This window comes from Mesocricetus auratus, unplaced genomic scaffold (assembly GCF_017639785.1).
Source record: "Mesocricetus auratus isolate SY011 unplaced genomic scaffold, BCM_Maur_2.0 Super-Scaffold_100676, whole genome shotgun sequence".
Lineage (NCBI taxonomy): Eukaryota > Metazoa > Chordata > Mammalia > Rodentia > Cricetidae > Mesocricetus > Mesocricetus auratus.
Window position 1 is genome coordinate 18424061 of NW_024429266.1, and position 26832 is coordinate 18450892.

Consider the following 26832-nt stretch of genomic DNA (forward strand, 5'->3'; position numbering starts at 1 on the left):
AATAATTAGCAAGAAATGCTGGAAATGAAAAACTATATGATTAAATAAAATTTAAAAAACAGTGAAAAATCATTATTACAATACAGTTAACCAATCAGAAGGCAGAACACCAAGGAAGGAAGAGAAGGTGTTGAGGAAATATGACATGAAACACCATGGGGAAAAAAGTCAGTGACCGTGACCACAACCCAAGAACCCCAGCACACAATCAAGACTCAAAATTTATGATGGGGTAATGGTAAGAACTGAGGTAAACACTAAAGTCTTTGAGAATCTATTCAGTGACATTAGAGCAGAAAATTCCTCAAATTAAGGGAAAGAAATGGGAATCCAATCACAAGAAGATTTTAGAATCCCAAATAGACATGAATACAGAACTTCTTGATGGCACATTACAATCAAGATGCTCAAAGTACAAGAGAAATAAAAGAAAAGCTATGCGAGAAAAGTGTCAATCCAGAAAGACAAACACATGAGAATAACATCCTATTACTTGACACAATTCCTAAAAGACAGGAAATCATGGAATGGCATATTTAAGCCTTGAAAATAAAATTGCTAAGTAGATCAAAGTAAATTAAGAGAGTAAAGAAGATAGTGAGGAACAAATATAAACAAAGTACAATGATAAGCATTTATAAAGATGTCATAATAACACCCATTATTTTTATGCCAACAAAAAATAAGGACAACCAAAATAAAATTCAGTTTCTCCATATCTTGTGTAAACTTGCATTTCCTTACATCTGAATCCCATCAGAAAGGGGTGAAGCTGTTCCTTCCAACTTAGAAATTACAGAATTATGTGTCATAGCAGCTTTCAGAAATTCACTGTGGACCCAAAGTACATACTTACATTACATTCCAACTGTTTGCTTAAAAATAACAAAACAAAACAAAACACCAAAATATCCTACAATCAATTACTGGTTCCCTAGGATGAAAACAAACGCAAAACTTTCATAAAGCTATTCTGAGAAGACATATTATATTAAAGGGAAGTGATACCTTACCATTTATGAGTCTCTGTCAGGGCGGCCTCTTGTGACTCTTGATCAATTTTGGCTAAACGTGCAAGAAGAAGAGGTGAGATAAGTACAGGGCTCTTCCATCTCAGAGAGCATACAATCAAAACAACATGGACCAGATTTAACCATGAACTCTAATGTTCTCCAGCCAGATATTATCTTAACCCTATTAATGTCACTGATATGCTAGACATATTATTAAATTAGATTGAAATGACACTAATATGTGGACATACAAGATTTTTACATAACCAACCAACATTTTTAAGTTTTGGATAATTGATTTGCCCCTGACACAGTGGCCTAAGGAATGGACATACTACTCTCATGGTTGTATTGAATACGCCAGGCCTTAAACATCAATACATTTGTTGAAAATAATTCTCTCAAGCACAGGTACAACCATCAATTTGGAAATATAAACAAATGAAGGTGATACACATTTTAAACACTTTGTAGTCATGTGTTTTGGGATAGATCTCAAGTGACTAAAATCATCTTCTCTAAAAGGGGGATGTAATTATGCACCCATTTATCTGATATAGATGTATATCAGAGGTAGGGATCAAATCTGGGACCTCTCATGTGCGAGGAAAGTGCTCTATCACTGCGCTTCAAACTTAGCTTCAATTGTTCTATTTTGTCGTCCCCTAAAAATATAGATGCCTGACATGAACTCATGGATCAGACTTAGAACAGGAATGAAGATTTCAAATTACTTAAAAATCAGATAGTGACTCCATTAACTAAAACATATAACAGCAACTTTCACCTTCTTTGAGAAGTAAGAATTCCAGTAAGTTATGGAAATATTCTACAACCTTCCTCTCTTCCTTTGTACATATATTATTTGGCATAAATATTTCATAGACACTATTAAGCCAGGCACTCATTATTTTTGGTCTATTCTAAAGCCTGTAAAAGGTAAGTTATGACTTCACAAATTAACAATTTCATGATTATTACCCACCCACAGCTATAGGAGACTATATATCACACCTACACAGTCTTCATAACATCTCTCCCATAAAAAGAGACCTGCATACGATTAAAAAAACACTAAATAGTAAACAAAGAAGTAGTTTATTTATAATCATTTCCCACTGTGTAACATTTGGGGCCATTTGGAGAAATCAGAAGGCAAAATAGAGCAGAGTAGAGTAAGTTAATCAACTCTACAATCATAAAAAAAGGCAGCATTGTCGAAATAAAACTCATGATCCCTTGGGAATTGTTAAAGTGTCTCTCTCACTACTTAAAACACAATAGCACAGCTTACATTCATTAAGGTTTTACAGTTTTAACGACTGTTCTGACTGAAGGTCTGTACAGCATCTGTATTGTCCTGACACAGTGTCAGGCTGACACTCTTTGCAGTGGATGTCAACCTTTAACAGGAATCATTTGAGCTGCAGCAGGTTCTTTTTTTGTTTTTGTTTTTTCTCCTTTCCTTTCCTTTCTTTACTTTAGATTGCTTACAGGGGTTTACAGGTCTATCATTAGTAGCACTGAAGACTGGGGTGCACATTAGACACTCCACTCTAAAAGACTCTATTGTAAACATACTGTGATAAAAAACAGCCTTAGGTACCTAAAAGAAAACAGGGTAAGCTTCCAGAAACAATTCTAGAATCATATACAGTGCCTTCAAGGGGAAATAACAAAAGCAGTCTGAATGAACATTACTTCAACAAAGGATATTTTTTTTGTTTGCTCATTTTCTTGAAAAATACACAGATTAAAAGAATTGATGGAAGTAATTTCTGGACTATTTTAGAAGATCCAAGTAAATGATTTATGAAACTAAAAGCACATGAAACGGATACTCCCAAGAGCTATCTTCAATTCCCATGAGATTAATGTGAGCCACGTGACTTTTGGCAATCAGATTCACTTGTCAACATATGCAAATTATTTAGCACAATGTCTACAATGACCAGTATATATAAAGCAAATGTCTTCCTTAAGTTTGGGAACTGAAGACCTAAAAAATCTTGACATGAACCAATCACTGTTTAAAATGTTTTGACATCATATTAAGATATGGAAAACATATTCTTGCAGCTTTTTAAAAATGTACACACTTAAATCATGATAAAAGGGAACAAAGTGAGTCTTGGTAGTTCACAATAATAATTCCTTTTGATGTGTACCAACACAGCTCTTGTTTCAGTGCCTGACAAAGTTGGCTTAAAAAAAATTAAAACGCAAACCACTTTAATCCAATGTGGCAGGAGATTGACCCATACCAAAGAACTAAAACATAAAAACAGATCTCCTTACCAAGCCTAAGAACCAGGCTACAATAATAAAGTCAAATTAGAATAACAGACGATGCTTGGGACTTCTCTACTATCCATTATTTTTGCCTGATTTTCAAGCTACAGGGATTTGTGTATTGAAACTCTAATCAGCTTTGATAAACAGTCAATTTAGAGATCAAAGAGAGCTCATTAAAGGCCAAATTTCAACTCTTAATGGAGAGTCAACAAGTCAGGAAGAAGGCAGATTTCCTTTTGTATTGTAATCTGAAGAAAGAAAATAGATTCTGAGTGAGAGGCATGGTGGCATAGATCTGTTATCCCAGAATATAGGAGGCTAGAATGAGGGTTGGGGGACCAAACTTCCTGGTGGTCTGACCTACACAGTGAAACGTTGTTTCACATCCAAGGGTTGGGGATGGAGTTGAATGATAGGACACTTGCCCATTATCTGCCAGGTCTTTGTTCAACATAACAAAATGCCTTAAAAGTTGGGGTTCATACTTCATGTAGCATGATGCGCTGCACAAAAAATGCAATAAATGATTTATTGTCAGAGTTTCCTTTTGGGGTCACTTGTACAAAAAGCAGGCTTCACTATGACATAGATTTTGATGCTAACTTGGTGACACAGCAAGCTGTGGCTGCTTGGGGTACTGAATCCAGACAATTGAAATCAAATGTGATTGCAACCAGTAAAAAAAAAAAATCTGCCTTCACCAAGGGGTGTGGGAGGGTACAAGCTATTTATGCACACTGATCAAAATCTCAGCACAGGTGCATCTGCAGAGACACTTACTACGACTTTGCTAAAGGTTACAGAAATCAAGGTAACTTTCCACAAGCACCACAAACATGTTACATGACTATTTCCTAAAGTGCCCCCCTCCCCCCGGGATATAAAAGTTGCTTGTGGCAGATTGGCGAGATGACTCAGTGGCTGGAGACGCTAACCGTACAAGCCTGGTAACTTGAGTTTGATTCCCAGGAGCCATGCAAAGATTCTGCTAAATTGTTCCTTGACCCTCACCCCCCCCCCCACACACAAACGAAGTAAAATAAAACAAATGAATTGTAGGTAATTCCTAACGGTGCACATGATTCTGTAAAGAGTTTTGAAAGCTTGAGTTCTTTTGGGCGGTGGTTTCCTATATATGTACAATCAGCTATCTATAAAAGATTCAAGTATGAGCAAATATTCACATAAAAAATATTCACATTTCAGAATTCATGTAAGATTTCACTCCCCATTCTTCAGAGGGAAATAGTTCATTTCTTTTTTAACACATATATAATGATGTGGGACAAACAAACAAAACAAAAACTGCCACTAAACTTCTTAGGAGGCAGCTTTCATCTTTTACTTACTTTTATTTGTGCTCTTTTATCTTAGCATTAGGGTGTAAGACTAACCTCTTAGGCCAATTCTACCAAAGGGGCAACTGGCTTGGATGGTTCTGGGCCACTGAGCATGTGAATACTTAAAACCAGCACTCCTGATGACATCTTCTCAGGCAGCACTGATGCGTCTTCCCCTGAGCCTCTAACCTCACAAATTATTCCTGGTGCTTGCTGCCCTACTAAGTTAGTCTTCTGACCTGGTGATTCTTGTCTCTGGTCTCTGTCTGGCTCCAGACTCTCTGGCAATGCAAGACATTTCTCCTGACCTTGTTCCAAACGACTGTGAGTAAGCAGAGGCACTGAACGGACGCCCTTTCTGAACTCCAGCTTTCATGAGGGAATGCCACATATTCCCAGGTAATTGGAGACAGAGTTGCCTCTGAGTAATATCAGATGGAAGGCAACTCAGGGCCCTTTCATCTACTTGTCTAGGCTCTAAATCTTTGTGCTATTTTTCCTTTTATTTAAAGTGTTAACTAGTTTTGTTTATAATTAGCTATGAATGTGCATTTGGGTCGCTTTTAAGTGCAGCCAGTATGGCTTATTCCTTTAGACAGATGCACTGCCTTTCCTCTGAGTCATGGAGGTTGTCATTTAACCGCAAATATATTGCTTTTGGTTTTGTGACTCTTAAGACACTCCCCCTTTTGACGATGTACTAAAAGTCAAGTAAATTTGGGAAGGGTCGACATGCCAGACAAGATGATTCTGTGATGAGTACTTTTCCCTTAGACAGCAGAAGAAAGAGCCAAGCCTCACCTCACTGCATTCCCTTCCCCAATGCTGCTGAAACTTTTAGGACAATAAAACAATTGCTGTAGAATGGCTTGGGAGGAGCAAAGCCTGTACCTTGGAAATACTGCATTAAATTTGGTATTATTTTACAGTAACTCATAGTTTCCTGTTAGTACTGAGGATATTTCAACTTTGCATGTTAAAAATGTATCATTTCATCCATATGTATGTATGTATGTATACACACACATATATATCTGCAAGCATAAACTATTAATGTTTATTGTTAACAACCCATATAATTGAAAACCACACATACTTAAAAATTATGATATATTTGGTTTTTAGCAAAACCCAAACTATAGTAAAGCCATTACACAGCCTGATATATATTCATCTGAATGCTTCCAAATATTACAAAACCCAAAATGGACAAGACTTGGGAAAATATTCAATGCATGTACATGAAACACTGTCAATATTGTTACAAGAGCGGTCTATTTCTAACTAGAACAATACTTAACATCACCTACTTTCAAAACAAATTTTATCTGGAAGCTCTCTATGTTACTCCATCTGTAGGCTTTGGCAATCTCTGCTCAACTTCCACTACCATAGTATAAAAATGAAGACACACCCAGGCCTACTCCAGTCTCTTCCTTTGTCAAGACACAACTAAGCTACCGAAGCAGTTAAGAATACACATTGATACCAAGATGACTCTAAATGAGCACCCTTCAGCTGGAAACCAAAACACTATAAGTCATATATTAAAACTGCAAACACATTTATCTTAGGGCTGAGCCTTCAATATTAAAAGCAATATCCACTAAGTCTAACTGCTGAATCTGAAACATCAAAACAGCTGGAAATAAAAATCTGAAAACCATAAAAGCTCCTCCAATGTGTTTTCTTTTCTTCCTAATATTACTTGCCAAAACAATGTTTGAAGATGAGGGCATTTCAATTCTAGAAATCAAAGCCACATAAATGAGCATTCCAATATTTCAACAAATATTTGAGCATCTATTGCATTTTGGTGATCATTTATTAGGGTTCATGTGGTATATTTGTATAGTCTTTTAGATCAGGAAAATGATTGATGGGGAGAGAAAATATGGTCATATATTGGACAACAATAACTATATTGGAGTATCACAGCCCATTGCATAATACTAGGCTAATTTTATATGTAGCCCACAATAACAAACTCCACTGAGGAAATTCTGAGGAAATTCCATTATTACAGCTTACAGTCTTGGAATTAAAAGTGAAAAATGTCACACAAGGTATTAGAAATAAATATTACTTGAAAGCGACAGGATTCAAAGTCATGCCAATGGACTCCAAAGTTGTAACACTATCAAATTTCTCATGAGCACAGACAAATGAGACTCTCATTTGCCTACTGAGAAAAACACCAATGAGCAGGAAGCCAAGGCATCTGAGCTTGGGCTACAATGATGAGGAAGTCCCAGGCATAATGAGATGTAGAGACTGGAGAGTGTATACAGAGAATGGAAAGAAACAAGTCTCTGAAGCAAACACTCAAGGTGTTAAGAAGGAAGGCCTAAGGAGAGAAAGCAGGAAGCATGGTAGGAAGGAGCTGGTAAAAAGGCCTTGTTGGGGACTATGGACTGAGGTGTGGTAGCAGAAAAACAGAGTGAAGGACACAGAGAGATACACTTTGAATGAAGTCACACACTTCCGGACATTGCTGGGGCCATCTTTGTCTGACTCTAATCAACCGGGAAAGTGGATAAAATGCATGAGACACAGTTTGCATTCACTATAGCTTGGGGATCACAGGGACGGGCGCTCCTCAGTTCTCCATCTCTCTACATTGCTTTCTATAGTCAGTGTTCAGACTATGGGCCTGGGAAGGGGGAACTCACAGACAGAAGCTAATCACCTTGGGGAGGTTTAGGAAATAAGGATGGAATTCTAAGAGGGTGGAAGTGGCTGAAATGCAAGGGGTAGAGGTCCAGATTGGAAATCAACTTTTCTTAAAGGCAGAGGAAGAACTCACGCCCAAGGTCTTTCTGAGTTTTGCTAAGTATTAAGTGACACATGTCTATGGGAGAATACTACAAACCCAAGGAAAAACCTGCTAAGGAAGAAACACCCAAGAGGTCCTTCAAGGTCAAACTGGAAATCTGAAGTCTGAAGAGCCCAGCAGAGAACAGGCATAGAGTAGCCTTGAGAGCCTCGAGCAGATAAATAACACATGAGCACATTCACAGTGATGTTTCCTCTTGATTTGCCTAAGCAAGTTTTAAAAAGAGGCCTTACAAGGCATCAGACTGAATCATGCATCATATTTAAATGATATGTCCAAACAAAGACAAATACCTTTGACTTTGCATAAGGCAAAGAAAAGTATTGTATTTTATAGTCTATAGCAAAAACATAGCCCTGCAAATACCACCATCAACTCCCACCCTACTTTGCATATATGAATATTCTGTTAAACTATCAGATGTCTCATCATAAACTTAAAGTAGAGAAGAATCAATTATCAAATTGTGTGTAGAAACACACACGTACAGCTATGACTTAGTAAGTATCTCTTAAAGGCTTAGTTCCCAAACTGTATGCTACTTACAGACAGTAGTAGCACTTTTAGGAGGTGGGCCTACTGGAGGGAGACACCCATGAAGGACATATCAGACATTGGGACAAAAATCTTTCTTCCTCCTCCTCCTTCTGTTTTCCTTTTTCTCTCAAATGCAGGAGGCACACCAGCTTCTTCTGCCAAATACTCCCTAAGAACCGGGCCAACGTGACCTTGAAATGAAACCTCAGAAGCCATTAATCAAAATAAAACATCGCTCTTTTCAAACGGGTCACCTCAGGTCTTTTGTCACATTGATAGAAAGCTGTCTAGCACAACTGTTCAAAAATAGAATCTAAATAAAACTTTACAAGCACTCACATGCTAGAACAATTTTACACGTGGAAATGTACACACCGGGGAGTGTTCAAGGAAACGAAACCTTAGAGCTACATAAACAAACGAAGGGAACTGGAAAGTGCTATTGATGAGCACGGATATGAAGTATGTATTCTCTAAATAACTGGCTAAAAGGTAGGAATAAGATATGATTCTGTTATAATATATCTAGAACTAGAATGCATGACAATAGCAAGAATTAAAGAAGAAAATAGAAGCCTGTCACTCTAAGGTTTTTGTACCAATGAAGATTGGTATGACTGTATTTGAAGATAGTGACAAATGGGACAGAACATGAGAGCAATTCTGAAAATACCAAACAATGATGTATAGTGTATTAGCTAATAGTGGAAATATGGAATACTAAAACAAACCCAATCTATAAAAGGAAGGGATAAAACATCATATAGGATAAATGTATATAGAGGTAAAGATAAATTAAACACGATCATATTTTTAATCAAACTAATGGTCTAAGCACTCCAACTGAAAGGCATGGAGGATTGTTAGAATAACAACTTTCAGCTCCATGCTATCTAGTAGAAATCCACTTAAAAAACACAGACATGTACTTAGATTAGATTGAAAGTCAAAGGATAAAAATGGCAACATGCAGACACCAATCACAATAAAGCTGACATGGCTGAATTAAAATTAGATGACTTACACTTTAGAAGGAGAAATGTTGTTAGAGAAAAAAAGTCAAGTACTACACTGAAGAAGTAATTCAACAGAAAGACAAACTGATTCTAATTATGGATATATCTAGAATCAGAGTTTCAAAATACACAAAGCAAAATATGCTATATCCAAAACAAAAACACAATGAGACATAACTGGAAGTTGAAGCAAAGAGGGGACTCTTCCAGCACATTGAAAAGAATAGCTAAAATAGGATCATCTACATTGTGTAGCATATGAACCAAATGGGACACATAACACCACAATGAACTGTAGCTGGCAATGGACTCAACCCATCAATACTATTCCTCTTGCTAGAGATTAGAACAATGACAACAATGAATAGGGACACTTCACACATCCTTGTAAGTTTAGGTTTTTTTGGTGGAGAATGAATTGAATTCTAGGAATAGAGGGTAAAGGGCATTTCATCAGTTGAAAAGCTTTCACCATGAAGAAGGAGAGTTGGGTGAGAAAAGAAGATAAAGACTGTGAGATAGTTAGGGTAGGAGAGATGGCTCAGCAGTTAAGAGCACTTACTGTTCTTACAAAAGACCTGAGTTGAGTTTCCAGTACCTATATGGTGGCTCACAGTTGCCTGTAACTCCAGTTTTAGGGGATCCACTGACCCCCTGCATGTATTTGCTAAAGTTTCAGTCTCCTCGGAGTATATAGTGCACATACATAGACATAAAATAAAACAAATATAAAAAGAAAATAGTAAAACATTCTAAATATTTAGCTTTCTGCTATAAGAACAAGTCAGTAGCCAGGCTTTGGTGGCACACCACTTTAATCCCAGCACCTGGGAGGCAGAGGCAGGAGGATCCTTGTGAGTTCAAGGCCAGCCTGGTCTACAGAGCGTGTTCCAGCATACCTCAAAAGCAATACAGAAAAACCTATCTCGAAAAAACAAACAAAAAGAACAAAACAAGGCCGTCTGTTCAGAAATTCACGGCAGACTCAGCCTTGTGCAAAATTAATCATAAAAACATCCAATTATTTATGCATTAATTACCTCACATGGAGGACACACCAGCAACATTCTAAACATACAATTTCGATGCACTACAATGAACATTACCACACTTCATTAATAACCTTTTGTGGGAGACTAGAAGGTTGTTCACGTTCATGCAATAACATGATGCCAGCATGACTGGTGTTGTAAAGGAGAGTTGATGCCTTAGAACTACTGTGGAGCAGATTCAGGGAATAGTAACAAAAAGGAAAATGAGCAGAGTGAAGAAGAGTATGAGAAAGCTGGCATCGTAGATAAGGTATTGATCTAATAGTTCAACATGTAACATGTACTATATACAAAGAACTACACATGCTGAGAAATATACATAGTTCTATAATAGTAAAAAAGGCTGGTAAGTACAAACGTTAACAAATAAGTTTAGATGCTTTGACAATGAAATATAGTCATTTGGAAGGACACACTGGTACAAATTATTGTAAACATATTCCAATATTTAAAAAAGGCAGGCCTTTATTTTCAGCAATATTATGGACTTACTAGATACAAGATATGCAGGGTTTCACACCACACACACACACATACTAGAAAAAAATAAAAGTTAATGCATGAATGAATCTAATAGAAAAAAAGGAAAATTCTCTGAGGCCATTAAAACAAAGAGGTGTAGGGCAGCATTTCCCAGGGCTATCACTGACACTTAGAATTTTTCCTTGCATGGACAAAGAGGAAAACATTTTAACAGGGCTAGAATCCTCCAATGTATCTGGAGGTGGCTTGAAGGCAGAAACTGTACAGGATCACCCCATGGATTAGACTTTGTGGAAATGTGTTTACCCTGTAGTAGCTCTGAATGGAAGTGGAATCCTGTCTTCTAACACAGAGCTGAACCCTCATTGTGCACTGGACTCTAGCACACAAATTATTGTATTAACATACAAGGATAGAATTTATTTTAAAATAGTTCTTGTTTGGTAGAGCCTCCTGATGATTATCCAAAGCAAATATAAAGAGAAATAGAAAACATGAATAAGGCCCTAGAGCAAATTCAGGCTGAAAAAAATAGACAAAAACTGAACCAAAGTTGTTGTCAATGCAGCAGGGAACAGATGAGTCAAGGCTTCCAGACCACTAAAGGTATTATTGGCCTTGGAGCCAATATTTCGTGATTAGCACGTCTATGTCTCTAAAAAGCAAATGTGATATAAGGAAATTTTTACACAGATAAGAGCAATTTACACTCCTGAGGTCATTGCAAAGTGGCTTTTAAAGGACAGCCATCTGACAGTAGAAAAATAACCTAAGGAGGTAGGCATAAGATGAAGAAACAGTACATAAAGAAAATATGACTGTTAAACTGAAGTCCAAAACTGAATACTTAAAAAATGATAATTCTCTATTTTAGGAATCACAGAAAGCATAGAATAAGGCTAAACCCCTGCAAAAGAGTGACATATAAATAGGTCAGATTAACAGTAAGAGCCTGCAGATTTGTAATGCTTAAAGGGAAGCAAAAATAGTAACATCGGACTTTGTTAAAGAATTGTGTTAACAGAAAGAAAAATATTGTATGATGTCACGAACATGTGGAATCTAATAAAAGCAAAGCCAAACTCCCTCTAGCCCTCAAACATACGGAAACAGAAGACTGTACAGGGCAAATGGTGGAAGGAGATGGAAGTCAAATGGTACAAAGCTGTAGTCACGAAGGATGTTTAAGCTCAGATAACTAACATATGCTATGAGAAGGAGCAGCAATAGGAGAGAGTTTTAGATTTGGGGGCCACATATGCTTAAAGAGGTAACTATGAAATTATAGACATGTTACTCTGCTTAACTCTAGTAACTGTGAATAATCCAAATACTATAATATAACAAAAGAATTGTGTTATAATTCCAAAGTTATACATTTAAAGGTAAAGATACAGGGGGCAGGTGGATGGGTCAGTTGGTGAAGTGATCGCCGTACACGCACAAGGAACGGAGCTTGGACCTTCATAAGTTATGTAAAGGATGTGTACACTGGAGTGTGCCTATAATCCCAGTGCACAGGAGGTGGTGGAGATACAAAGATTCAACCTAGATGAGTCAGTTCTAGTTTTGTGAGAGACCCCCCTCTCTCCCCCTCACACACACACACACACACACACACACACACACACACACACACACACACACACACACCTTGGAAAGCTATTGAGCAAGATGCATGTCTGTGACCTCTGGCCTCAAACATACCAATATTTGCCCACAAACATTTACTTGAACACACAGACACAGACACAGACAGACATACACACACACACACACACACACACACACACACACACACACACACAAATAAGGAAGCAGAATATAATATTTGAAGCAGTAAAGTGGGAAAATTAAATAAAAATAAAATTTTCAACCAGTTTTGGGTAGAGAGTATGCAAACAAGGCCAAAATAATTCTATCCCTCTAATCATGCCTCTTTGAAAATGACATTTCTTCTATTATTTCTGTACTAGACTGGACATAGCAGCCAATACAATATTGCTGGGAAAAATAAATGGAAGGAAAGGAAAGAAAATAGCAGAAAATAAACTGTCATTATTTTTAGCAACATTGATGAAGGAAACCCTTTAAAAATCCCCAATTAGTACATTATTAAGAAAGTTCAGTAAATTGCAGTCTATAATAAATAGCAGCAACACAATAGTTATTTGAAAACTATGTACACTCAAATACCATAAATATAAATCATAAAGTACAGTCACAAATTAGTTCTCTAGGAATACATCTACCCAAAAGTAAAGACCTTAGCAAGATGGCAAGATCTTTCAGACAGACATGAAAACTTGTTCATGTATGTAGAAGTCCTGAACACATGCACTCTGCTCTGTGTTCATAGGATGGAAGCATGGACACCATAGGGATGCTGGTTCTCCCCAGAATGATCTATATAGATATTTGTGCAACTGTGTCAAGATTCTAATAAGAAACTTGACATTGTGATTCTAAAATTTTGCAGAAAGCTACATTATTAAAGGGAATATGCATGTTAAACCTTTCTTCACCTCATGATTTCTTTAAGATTACAGTAAATAACATAGCTACAAGCTTAGACTCTAGGAAAAAAAATGGCAATAAACCTAATAGTCTAAAGAAAGCCCTGAGAACAGCCTGCAAGTCAGAGATGAAACTGCTTATTAAGAGAGAAGAGATGGAATGTACCTCATGTGGTACCAAACATCATAGGACACAAAATCAGACTTGTATCACAGACTACAGATGAAGATAAATTTAGCTAAATTACAGATTAAACATGAAAATAAAACTATCAAAATAAAAGCCCATGTCTGCACAAATGAGTAGTAAGACCCTCCCTCCCTCTCTCTCTCCACCCTCTGTCTCTGTCTCTGTCTCTGTCTCTGTCTGTGTCTGTGTCTGTCTCTGTCTCTGTATCTGTCTTTCTCTCTCTCTCTCTCTGTATTTCATACATCTATGTGAAGACACATTTGCCTGTATAGGCATGCATGAAGCTACAGTTGATATCTTGTGACTACTTCTATATCTTGACCACTTTATTTTTTGAGACAGGGTCTCTCACTGAACCTAGAGTTTGCAGACTGGTTAGGATGGATGGATCTTCCTGTCTCTATAGACTCCCAGTACTGGGGTTATATACTCCACCCTGATATTTGTGTCAGTCCTCAAGCTTCAAGCTTCTCAAGCTAGCCCAACAAGTACTTTACCTACTGAGCTATCTGCCCGGCCCTCAGCAAGACGATTCTTAGGGCAAAATTACTTATTGACAAAGAACAGGTTAGTAAATGTCCCAAGAAAGACTATAACAATTTAATTGACCAATAATTATCAGAAATATGACAGGACAAGCTTCAATGCAGAAATATTTGCAACAATGTAACTGACCAGGTTTTATACCCTAACTATACAAAGATTTCCCAATAGCATGGTAGTAAAATGAAAGGTGCCAATAGAAAAGTATTTAGAAAAAAATATCAAGGAGACACCAACTACAAACATATTTTACACATAACCAGGACTTGAACATGACTAAAACATCATTTTATAGGACACATTAGAATTTAAGAATGAAACTAAGAACCAAGTATTGCCAAAGATTTGAAACAGTAAGTGCAATGTATGTATAATTGTGAATAGAAGGTGGTAATATTTTTGCATTCTACAATATACCTGAGATTCGCACTGGATGTGTAAATAGTTGCAACACTTAGGTGGACGCACCATTCACACAGTGCTAAGGAACATGGGTAGGGCAGAAGGACTCAGGAGCTGGCATCGGAAATGCAGCCATTCTTCCTTCTGGGAATGAGGTCTTTATTGGCTCTTTGTAATGTATTAGATGCTGAAGGTAGTACAGCTTGTAAGACACTATAGAGATGTGAGAGATGTGTACTAGGATGTGTTGGCAGGAACACTCAAATAGAAAGAGACAGGAGGCACTTGGGAAAGGCTCTCAGATGGAATGAATTCCCTCTCAGGCCTTCCAGGACTCTGATTCTCATCCACAGTTGCAGAAGGGTGATAGAGGCTGTTGGAAATATAAACCTCAGAGAGAAGTGGAGACCTGAGCTATGTTTTCTTCACAAGCATTGCCTCCAATTTGTACTTCTGCTATGCTAAGAATTATCAGAAAGGCACATGGAAATCCAAAATGGAATAATTATGTATTATGGGAAATGGCAATGTCTCTGCATCCTTTCTCACAAATAGCAATTATCCCCCTCTTTCAGTTCAGTTAATAAAAATGAACTTCTGAGTTGTTACCATCCTATGCCAACACTCTACAGTAGCTTTGTCTGCCATCTCTCTGAATTCCCTATTATTATTATTATAGCTTTTAAATTAAAATAGAATAGCTCCGATCTCTGCCAGGGTTTGGCTCCAGTGTGACCAAATTTCCAATTTTTGTGTGATTTCAGTCATCAACAACCTTTCTGAACCAGACATTGTAGACCAGCTCTGTAATCCCAGTAGTAAGGAGGTGAAAGCAGGGGGATTATTGGAAGTTCAGGGTCATCTTGAACTGTATTGTGACCTTCAGCCCAGCCTAGGCTAGAGTGAGATACTGGAAAAAACATCCGAAAGAAATAAAAAAGCAACAAAAACTCAAAGTAATAATAATGAAGCCCTCTGAACTCAAATGTCAATATTATAAAATGGAGACCATCATGCCTGTTCAGACTACTCCAAGGAAACTAAAATAAGGTTTTTAGCATAAAAGAAACATTATGAAGGCCTGATGGTTAGTTATTGTCATACTAATTAGGAGCCAATAGATTAAAAGACAGTATGCTTCTTTTTTAAATGGTCAGTAATAGATTATTTTAAACATCCATTTCTTTTTCATTACTGAAAAGAATTCCCATTTGATACTTAAAAGTAAAAACAGAAGAAAAGAAATCAAAGCAACCCCACTGTACTCCTGACTGTGGAGCCCTTCTTGTATGGTAGACAGTACCATTTCTGATAGAAAAGCCTCAGTGCTGGTGGACTGCCAGGGATCTGGCACAGTTACTCACCCTGCTTTCAGCATCTCTTCATTCTCATGTATAGTATTACCAATACCAGGGATTGTATATTTAAGACTTGTGGTTTCAACACCCTTCTAATTATAAGCATGTGATTACAGATTTATGCGTTTTCCTCTTGATTCAACTCACAGGAATTGTTCAGCTTCAATTCTCTATGCTTAAAGGCAGAAGTGTCTGAAACACCATGAGATATGGGCACTTTGTGAAAAATCCCATTTGCTGTTTTTTATTTATGAAAGGACAGTGGAGACTTCATTTACTAGCATGGGGAAAACCCTACACCCCTTTTTATTAAATGTTAGAGTACACATGAATCAAAAATTGGGTAAAACACAGCAAAGGCCAGGCTCTAATTTGATTCCCATAGGTCACAACACAAGCACATATATATATATATATATATATATGTTACATCTGAGGTTCAGCAGAGCTGGGCAATATTACAGTTTTTGTGGACAGTTTGCCCAAAGTACAGCGTAGATTCAGAAATCAAAAGGATTAGGTGGTTAGAAGGAGGACGAGTGTATTGAGTTGGGAGGAAATAAGAAATTGTAAGATTTCCCAGCAAACTCGATTATCTTACATTTTTATGCTATAACCAAAACAATTCATATAAGAAAAATTTAAAAGCTAACAAATGAACCCTGATCTCATATATATATATATATATATATATATATATATATATAGAGAGAGAGAGAGAGAGAGAGAGAGCTATGTCAATATCTAGGTATTAAGAATTAATTTTCCTAATCATATGTACCAAAAACAAAGTCATTATGGATGACATAAAATTCAAATATAAATTATTCTAAATTAATTAGATAGTTGAGTCAAATGATGGGCATGCATCATTACAGATGCCCCATAATGCTATTTTAAATTGTTGCATAGCAATTTCATTCTACTTCCTTGCTTGTTTTAAATGTTAAAGCTTACAATTTTGGTTTCTGCTCATATGAATCAAAAAAAAATATGGTTCATCCAGTGACTTTGGTAGAACTTCATATCTGCATCCCAAGATGCCATTCAATACAATTGCACATGGAGAAAAGATCATTCACCTCTTGAAATTGTTCCAAACTCAGGCTTCAATTAAAGGAGAGCCTTTTATTTGTCTTTCCTATCTGAAGACTAACACCCATGGGAGCTTCCCTTCCTCTGCCCATTCTCTTAGTATAACATTGATGGATTTGTTTTCTTCTTTGCCTTAATAATCTTGATTACTCAATAATCTCCTAGTTCACAATGCCTAATTTTCAACTGTACAACTCTACGGTGAGTCTGACCCATACTCACCTGCCCACTGGGCATGCACACTTGTTCACTTACATATATAGGCACTCACATTTCACTCAATTTTCCCCATCCCCATTGAGGACCCATCCTCAAAGATTTACAAAGCCAAGCATTCCAATATGGGATACCACTGCTCGAAAAAGTCAGACTTTTGGATCATTCAGAGTGCAGACTTTTGAAATCTGAAACTGGAAAATAAATCAATGCCAATATTTCAAATTCTAACAAATGGAAAAATTGAAACACTCTGGTCCTACACACTTTGGATAAGGGGCATTCAAAGCATAATTACCTTCTTCTGTGTTATTGCTTGGTGATAATTTACCTTGTAAATCTGAACTCTTGGTACATATCTATTGTCTATGTCCATATGTTTCCTACTTATGATAAACAGACAAATCTGTCTCCAACCCCATCACCTCATCAGTAAACAGTTCCTCGTTTGTCTGATCATGTATCATGATCGTTGTATGAGGAGCCTCCTTCTTCAAAGATTAATCTGCCTCTAATTAAGCTTTTCTCATGTTTGCTAAAGGGATATAAAGATACACTCTAAGTTTCTTATTCAGAGACATGTAGAGTCACAAAGCTGGCTCTTTGAAGCTTTCTTAGCCTTATCATTCCCTGCTCCCTTCCATATAATGTGGCTCCTGATTTGCTCCTGAGTCCTGCCCTTTCCATTCTGCATTTTCCCTTCTTTGTCTTCAATTCTCCATCTATCTATAATTCCTCTAATAATAAAATATCAGTCACTAAAAAGGTGTATCATCTACTTAGATGTACCTTTGTGGCTCTGTAAGACAATAGATTCCGAGATCCATTCGATCTACAGCTGATGTGGAAGGATCTACCTTGGATAGGGATAAGGTTTCCCTTTGACTGTATTGGGGGAAAGTTGAACATATGAGTTCAGATGGTCTGTCACTGTATCTCTGATTACGTGTGGGAATTCCAAATAAAGGTGGCTACAGGACTAGACAGAAGTTCTAGAAAAGAAGCCCATGATGGCTTAAGAGCAGAGGAGATAAACAGTTTCAAAAGAAGTCTAGAAACCTAATTTTCAATAGAAAAACCTTACAACATTATCTGTAGAAATCAATACAATAGTTTGAGGCCATGAATTTAACGGTACAATAGATTCCTTGAAAGGACTATCTCACATTCCCATTCACTGCTATAGAAGAAACAGATAAACACCAAGAAAACAATGGTCTTGAGGAAGATTGCTGGTCTCAGGGCTGGAGAGCAAGACATGTAACTAGGCTGAGGCCATTCTCTAGGAGGAGCAAATAGAGCAGCTGACAAAGCTGCTTTCAGTGGCACTTCTATTTTTGAGAAAGAAACAAGTAATGCAGTTGTAGACAGTTAAGTGTTGTAATGAATACAAAGCTGGGCAGAGTTCAGAACATCATTAGAGTGAATCTACACTCATTGTTACTGATCATAAAAGAGCTATCACCTTCACAAACTGTGAATGCCTCAAATCAGCAGACGCCAACCCTCTCCAACTGCCTATTTTAGAGTAGACATGAGAGACATTTCCAAGAAAGAGATGTTGAAATGGAGACCATGAAATCTTGGCTTGAGTTAGAAGTAGAAAGGCAGGGAGGGGAAAATTGGATGAATAAGTGGGTTCTGGGACAAGATGAAATCCACAAAGATTGTGAGAATGTGATCCACAGACCACACAATAGCTGGATTATAAGGATAAGAGATGTTTCTCTTAGACTGTGGGGCTAATGCAATAAAACGTTTGGACAGCATTAGACACGGTCTCTCTTTTGAACTGTTCAAGAGATTTTACATTAGAGAATTAGGCACATTTAAACAGACTCTGGATATGTAAAATATAAATATACTCCTGTGATTAACCAGGCAAGAGCTGGAATGACACAGCTATGTTAATGTTGATAAAAAGCCTAATTATAAGCAAGCATTTGACATATGCTATTAAGGTAGCATTTTCTATAGTTATAAGTTTGATTTTAGAGAAATAAAGAGCCCCAAACTCAGCCTTAAATTATCTTGGCCCACCTTCTGCTTGCCCTTCTCAGACTCTCCTGGCCTAGGGACTACACATAGGAGAACCCATCCTGGCGGACCAAGCCATCCAGAGTCTGCCTATATTGAGGTGCTAGTTCCACCTCCACCTATTGGAAAAGGAGAATCATTGGAGTATTGAACCAGCTTGTACCCACCAGAAGAGAACCTTGGACTTATACTCACGAGGAGAGGTAGAGACCCCCACTGGCATCCACTGAAAGAAGGGATGAGAAGATGACAATATAAGAACACATTCAACAACAGAAAGACCAATATGATGCCACCAGAGTCTATCCACACTACAACAGCAAGACCTGATCATCCCAACACAGATGAAACAGAAGAGAAAGACCTTAAAAACAACTTTATGAAGATGATAGAGACCCTCAAAGAGGAAATGAGAAAATCCCTTAGAGAAATGGAAGAAAAAACACACCAAAAATTCAAGAAATGGAGGAAAAGACAAACCAAAAATTGCAATGAATGAATAAATCTCTTAAAGAAAACAAGGAAAGCAAACAAAAAACAACTAAACAGTAAAGGAAAGAATTCAAACCGTTCAAGACTTGAAAGCTGAAATAGAGACAAAAAAACCACAGTCTGAGGGGATGCTGGAAATAGAAAAGCTGAGTAAATGATCAGGAACTACAGATGCAACCATAACCAACAGAAAACAAGAGATGGAAGAGAGAATCTCAGGCATTGAATATACACTAGGAGAATTAGATTCATCGATGAAAGAAAATCCAAGTCCAACAAATCTCTAATACAAAATATCCAGGAAATATGGGAAACAAGACCAAACCTAAGAATAACAGGGATAGAAGAAGGTGAAGAAACCCAACTCAAAGGTGCAGAAAACATATACAACAAAATCATAGAAAAAAAACTTTCCCAACTTAAAGAAAGACATGCAATGAAAGTACAAGAAATTACAGAGGACCAAATAGAGTGGACCACAAAATAAGTCCTCTCGACACATAATAATCAAAACTTCAAACATACAGAATAAAGAAAGAGTATTAAGTGTAGCAAAGGAAAAAGGACAAGTAACATATAATGGGAGAATTACACCTGTCTTTTCTATGAAAACTCTGAAAGCCAGAAGGTCCTGGATTGATATTCTACCAACACTAAGACACCACGGATGCCAGTCCAGACTACTATACCCAGCAAAGATTTCAAACACTACACATGGAAAAAACAAGATATTCCAAGATAAAAGCAGATTTAAACAATACATATTCACTAATCCAGCCCTACAGAAAGTTCTAGAAGGAAAACTCCAACCCAATGAAGTTAACTACACTCACAAAAACATAGGCAATAGATAACCCAACTATACCAAAGCCAAAAAAAAGAAAGGTGGGGGGATCCACACACAATACCACCAGTAGCAACAAATCTGGAACAAATGAGAATTAACAATCAATGGTCATTAATTTCCCTCAATATAAATGGTCTTAACTTGCCTATAGAAGAACACAAGCTAACAGAATGGATACGAAGATTGATTTCATCCTTCTGCTGCATGCAAGAAACACACATCCACTTCAAAGACAGATGTTACCTCAGAGTAAAGGGTTGGGATAAGATTTTCTAATCAAATGGACCCAGGAAACAAGCTGGTGTAGCAATCCTAATATCTAACAAATTACACATCAAAATAAAATCAATCAAAACAGATGAAGAAGGTCATTTCATATTCATCACAAGAAAAACCCATCAATATAAAGTCTCAATTCTAAACATCTATGCCCCAAATACAAAGGCATCCACATTGTTAAAAGAAACATTACTAAAACTATTATCACACATAAAACTCACATACTTTAGTGGGAGACTTCAATGGCCTACTCTCACCACTAGACAAGACCACTAGACAGAAACTTAACAAAGAAGCAATGGAACAAACAGAAGTTATGACCCAGTTGTGTTTAACACAAATCTATAGAACATTGCAACCAAACACAAAAGAATATAACTTTCTCAGCACCACATGGAACCTTCTCTAAAATCGACAACATAGTTGGCAATATAGCAAACCTCAACTGTACAGTTTATTCTTTCCTGCCAGCTGCGTTGGTCCCACCGCTGTCTCTGCCCCCAAATAGCATGAGACACTATATTCATTATGAAGCTCTTAGCCATTTGCTATGGTTTCTTAATGTCTAGCTCTGACTTAATTATTAACCCATAATTACTAATATATATTTTTATAAGGCCTTATCTTACTGAGGACACAGCCTCATGTGTCCTCTCTTCCTGGGATCACATCATGACTCTCTACTCTTGACTACATTTCCCAGAATCCCCCTCACCTCCTAGTCCCACATATCTTGCTTCCCTATTGGCCAACAGTGCATTATTTATCAACCAATAGGATAACATATATACAAAAGGACTTCCCCCAACACTCAACAGATACAAAAAAACTGGAATAACCCCCTGCATCTTATTGGATCACCACGCTTTAAATATAGAATTCAACAACAACACAAACTGCAAAAAAACCCTACAAACACAAGGAAATTGAACAATGCTCAATTGAACTATTCCTGGGTCAAGGAAGAAGTAAAAAAAAGACATTAAAAACTTCCTAAAATTCAATGAGAATGAAGACACAACATACCCAAACTTATGAGACACTTGAAAGCAGTGCTAAGAGGAAAGTTCATAACACAAAGCACCCACATGAAGAAACTAGAGAATAGTCACATTGAAGAATAACAGCACAACCGAAAGCTCTAGAACAAAGATAAGTAGCCTCACCCAGGATGAGTAGATGCCAGGAAACAATCAAATTGAGGGCTGAAATCAATAAAGTAGAAACCAGGAAAACATTACAAAGAATCAATGAAACAAAGAGTTGGTTCTTTGAGAAATCAACAATATAGACAAACCTTTATCCAAACTAACCAAAAGACAGAGAGAGCATGCTAATTAACAAAATCAGAAATGAAAATGGGGTCACAACAATGGACACTGAGGAAATCCAGAGAATCATCAGGTCATAATTTGAAAACCTGTACTCCACAAAATTCTAAAATCTAAAGGAAATGGATTTCACCTACCAAAATAAAATCAAAAACAGAGAAGCAATTTAAACAGACCTATAACCCCTAATGAAATAGAAGCAGTGATCAAAAGTCTCCCAACCAAAAAAAGGCCAGGGCCACATAGCTTCAGTACAGATTTTTACCAGAAATTCAAAGAAGAGCTAATACCAATGCTACTCAAACTGTTCCACACACTAGAAGCAGAAGGGTCATTGCCAAACACTTTCTATGAGGCTACAATTACCTAGGTACCCAAGCCATACAAAGACACAACTAAGAAAGAACTACAAACAAATCTCCCTCATGAACACTGAGGCAAAAATACTCAAGAAAACACTGGCAAATGAATCCAAGAACACATCTGAAACATCAACCACCATGATTGAGCAGGCTTCATCCCAGGGATGCAGCGACGGTTCAACATTTGAAAATTCATCAATGTAATCCACCAAGCAAACAAACTAGAAAATATAAACCACATGATCATCTTACTAGATGCTGAAAAAGCCTTTGACAAAATCCAACACCCCTTCATGATAAAGGTCTTAGAGAGATCAGGGATAACATACCTAAACATAATAAAAGAAATATACAACCAACATCAAACTAAATGAAGAGAAACTCAATTTGATTTCTCTAAAATCAGGAACAAGACAAGGCTTTCCACTCTCTTTACATCTCTTCAATATTGTACTTGAGGTACAAGCTATTATAAAAATATAACAAAAGATCAAGGGGATACAAATTGGGAAGGAAAAACTCAAACTTTCTCTATTTGCAACTGATACAATAGTTTACATAAGTGATCTGAAAAACTCTACCAGGGAACTCCTTCAGCTGATAAACACCTTCAGCAAAGTGGCAGGATACAAGATTAATTCAAAAAAATTAGTAGCCCTACTAAATACAGATGATAAATGAGCTGAGAAAATCTGAGAAACATCATGCTTTACAATAGCCACAAACAACCTAAAATATCTTGAGCTAATGCTAACCAAACAAATGAAAGACCTGCATAACAAGAACTTTGAATCCTGAAATTAAAGAAGATACCAGAAAATGGAAAGAGCTCCCATGCTCTTGGATAGGTAGGATCAACATAGTAAAAATGGCAATCTTGCCAAAAGCAATCTACAGATTCAATGCAATGCCCATCAAAACCCAGCACAATTCTTCTCAGACCTTGAAAGAACAATACTCAACTTTATATGGAAAAACACAACCCAGGATAGCCAAAACAACCTGTGCAATAAATGAACTTCTGGAGGAATCACAATCTCTGACTTCAAGCTCTATTAAAGAGCCACAGTAATGAAAACAGCTTGGTATCGGCACCAAAATAGACAGGTAAACCAATGGGATCAAATTGAAAACCCTGGTATTAAACCACACACCTATGAACAACTGATTTTTTGACAAGGAAGCTAAAATTATACAATGGAAAAAAGAAAGCATCTTCAACAAATGATGCTGGCATAACTTGATGTGGTCATGTAGAAGATTGCAGATAGATCCATATCTATCACCATGCACAAAACGTAAGTCCAAATGGATCAAAGACCTCAACATAAATCCAGCCACACTGAACCTCCTAGAAGAGAAAGTGGAAGGTATCCTTAAACAAATTGATACAGGAGCCCACTTCCTGAACATAAAGCTAGTAGAACAGACACTGAGATCTACAATTAATAAATGGGACTTCCTGTAATTGAGAAGCTTCTGTAAGGCAAAGGGCACAGTCAACAAGACAAAACAGCAGCCCACAGAATGGGAAAAGATCTTCACCGACTCCACATCTGACAGAGGGCTGATTTCCAAAATATACAAAGAACTCAAAAAGCTAGTGACCAAAATACCAAATAACCCCATTAAAAAGTGGGGTACAGAACTAAATAGAGAATTCTCAATAGAGGAATCTAAAATGGCTGAAAGACATTCTTAGTCATAAGGGAAATACAAATCAAAACAACTCTGAGATATCATCTTGCTCTTGTCAGAATGGCTAAAATCAAAAATACCAACAACAGTTTATGCTGGAGAAGATGTAAAGAAAGGGGAACACTCCTCCACTGCTGGTGGAAGAGCAAACTTGTATAGTCACTTTGGAAATCAGTATGGTGGTTCCTCAGTAACACGGGAAGATCAAGCAATCCCACCTCAAGATCAAGCAATCCCACTGTTAGCCCCATAGGCAAAGGATGCACAGTCATACAACAAGGACACCTGTTCAACCATGTTTATATTTGTAATAGCCAGAATGTGGAAGTGACCCAAATGCCCCTTCACTGAAGAATGGATAAAGAAAATGTGGTATATTTACACAATGAATTTATTAGTATCTATGCCTTCAATCATAGATGGTTACCAAAGAAAAAATTATGGTGTGCCTCTGTGTTTTAGAAATCTAATTCTTAAATTTTCAGTAGCTTGTATTTGTTTTATTCTTAGTCATGTTTTTTAATGGCTAAGGAAGGTTCAGAAATAAAACCGGAATCTCAATTTTGGTCTATAAAATACAAATTAACATATTATATAATAAATCACTTATAACGTGATAGAATTATATACAATGAAGCAGGCATAATTCGTAACAAATACAATTTGTGCTCTTGCTCACATTTTACATATAAAATCTGTCAAAAGGACTGCCTTTGTTTTAGGTAAGTCTCAGAATTAAGAACTTTTTACTTCTTGGGCCGTGGTGGTGCATGCTTTTAGTCCCATCACTTGGTAGGCAGAGGCTGGTGGATCTCTGTGGTTGGGGCCAATCTGGTCTACTAAAGGAGTTCCAAGACAATTAGGGTTACACTAAGAAATCATGTCTTGAAAAAAGAAAACCAAACAAAAAAATCCAAGGCCTTCCTATTTCTTATTTAAACCACAAAGGATTAGTGGATACTTTTAACTATATAACCTTAAACCATTATATATCATCTTTTTAAGTGACACATTCTTGATATTAAAATTCTCCCAGGTGGAAAAACCAGGACTCACCTTTCTCATCACTAAGGGAATGAGATCCCTAGGGTTCTCTGATATCTAGCCACAAGGCTATGATTTTGGCAGAAGAACTGGTTAGGAATGAGTGACATTTCTGCCTTCATTCATATGGAGTTGAATCTGAGAATGATAATCACTTTGATTCATGAATCTCAACAGTGTTCTCTTTCAATCTCTATGATTACCTTCAACATAGTATGTTTCCACCTAAAAGAAGTTGTGCTTATGTTGATTAAATTGTGCCATGACTCATCCCTTATAAATCATCGCCAGTGACACATGACCAAACTATTAAAGCCATAGTTGACTGCAGAGAGAACAGGACCTAGTCTTCAGAGTATTACTTGGCCTCTCTCTCTCTCATACCATGTTTGCCTCTAGGAGAATTCCTGAAGGAGCAAAATCTTTCCCAGAGCATGGCATGATATAAATCTGATCTTCAGAAGAGATGTTGCATTCCAGGGCTGAAATGTTTGGAATAGTAAATGCTTTGATATAATTGTACATTTCAAAGACTTCAAACAGTGAAACCAAAAAAAAAAAAACAAAGAAAAAAGCTCCCCAAAACAACTTTATTTACTATCTTCTGAATTTTTCCATCCTGTTTATATCTTCAGGATGTAGGAAGAATTATTGAGATAATATTTATAATTTTTAAGCTCTCTGAAAAAATTTATTAATTATCTAGAGGTATTAATTTACCCAATGAAGTATCAGATAGTGGCCTGAAGATCTAAGACACCAATAGACTTTGTTCTTTGGGTACGATGTTTTGACAAAGCAAATAAATACCAGATTGTGCTGAGGTCATAAGTGGAGTTAAAATGTAAGAGAATGGGTTGGTGATGTAGCTTGGTGGTAGAGCATTTGTCTGACATGCATGCAACGATCTCAGTTTGATTCCTATCACTGAAACCAACACATCAGCTAAAAGCAATTAAGAAGAACAACATACTTCACAAAATATTTAATCTTAAAAATAAAAACACAAATATATACGGACTTTATAATACAAATGATTTAAATTAATAGTGTGTTGTTCACAAAACACCCACAAATAACAATGAAGACCAGTCCCAGAATTGCATAGTTAGCAAATTGTTAGCCTCTCATGCCTGTGATACGATTAACCCAAGTTTTGTTTGTTTGAATATTTGGAGGGTTGTCGCTTTTTCAGCAATGCCAAAATATCCTGTTTAAGTTTGCGTTGAAGCAGATGCCTATTATACATCTGCCTCCAGAGGGAAGAAACAGCTCTGTAGTTTACCTTGACTAATGAACTGCTCCATGATTTCCTTGAAGGGCTGCATGTGCTCTTCGGAGGAGACCTGGTACACTTTACCCGCTTCCACCTCACAAGCTGAAAGGAAGAGAGCAAGACCATATTTAGAGCATCATGTTGTCATGGGAACATTATACTATTGTTTAGAAAGTACAAAATCCAGTGTTGGAAAACCCTTCCACCACTTTTACTGACATGTGTTGCTGGCCCACAGTGGAACTATCTTCATAGATGCCTATGTTAAATAACCCTTCAGTCAACCACAAAAAGACATTCCTAAGAACTACCACTCCTAAACTGATCTGCTGGACAAGTGACTTAGACCTTAAGACCTTAGTTCTTTCATGTGAAAAATGGGAAGGATACCAGAACCTATATCATGGTGCAGTTCTGGGGCCAAAACCTGCTAAGAGCTGTGAGCTGTTACAGTAGTGCCCAGTAGACAGGACAGTAAGAGCTAAGCATTTCTTCTCTCATAGCTGTCAACTGACTTCTAATGCAAGTTTATCCCTAATTACAGTCCAATTTTCTGAAAAATAATGCAAAGAGG

The 26832-nt window shown here is 37.1% G+C and overlaps 1 protein-coding gene across 1 annotated transcript in view; it reads right to left on the minus strand.

Moving 5' to 3' along the window:
• Fmn2 (formin 2) overlaps nt 1-26832 on the minus strand; it is a 297720-nt gene that overhangs the window by 83914 nt on the left and 186974 nt on the right. Inside the window, exons 14-15 of the mRNA XM_021231917.2 lie at nt 26268-26360; nt 1014-1065 (exon numbers count right to left, since the gene is read on the minus strand). Of these exons, the coding sequence (XP_021087576.2) occupies nt 1014-1065; nt 26268-26360 (145 nt within the window). The remainder of the gene's footprint in view (nt 1-1013; nt 1066-26267; nt 26361-26832) is intronic.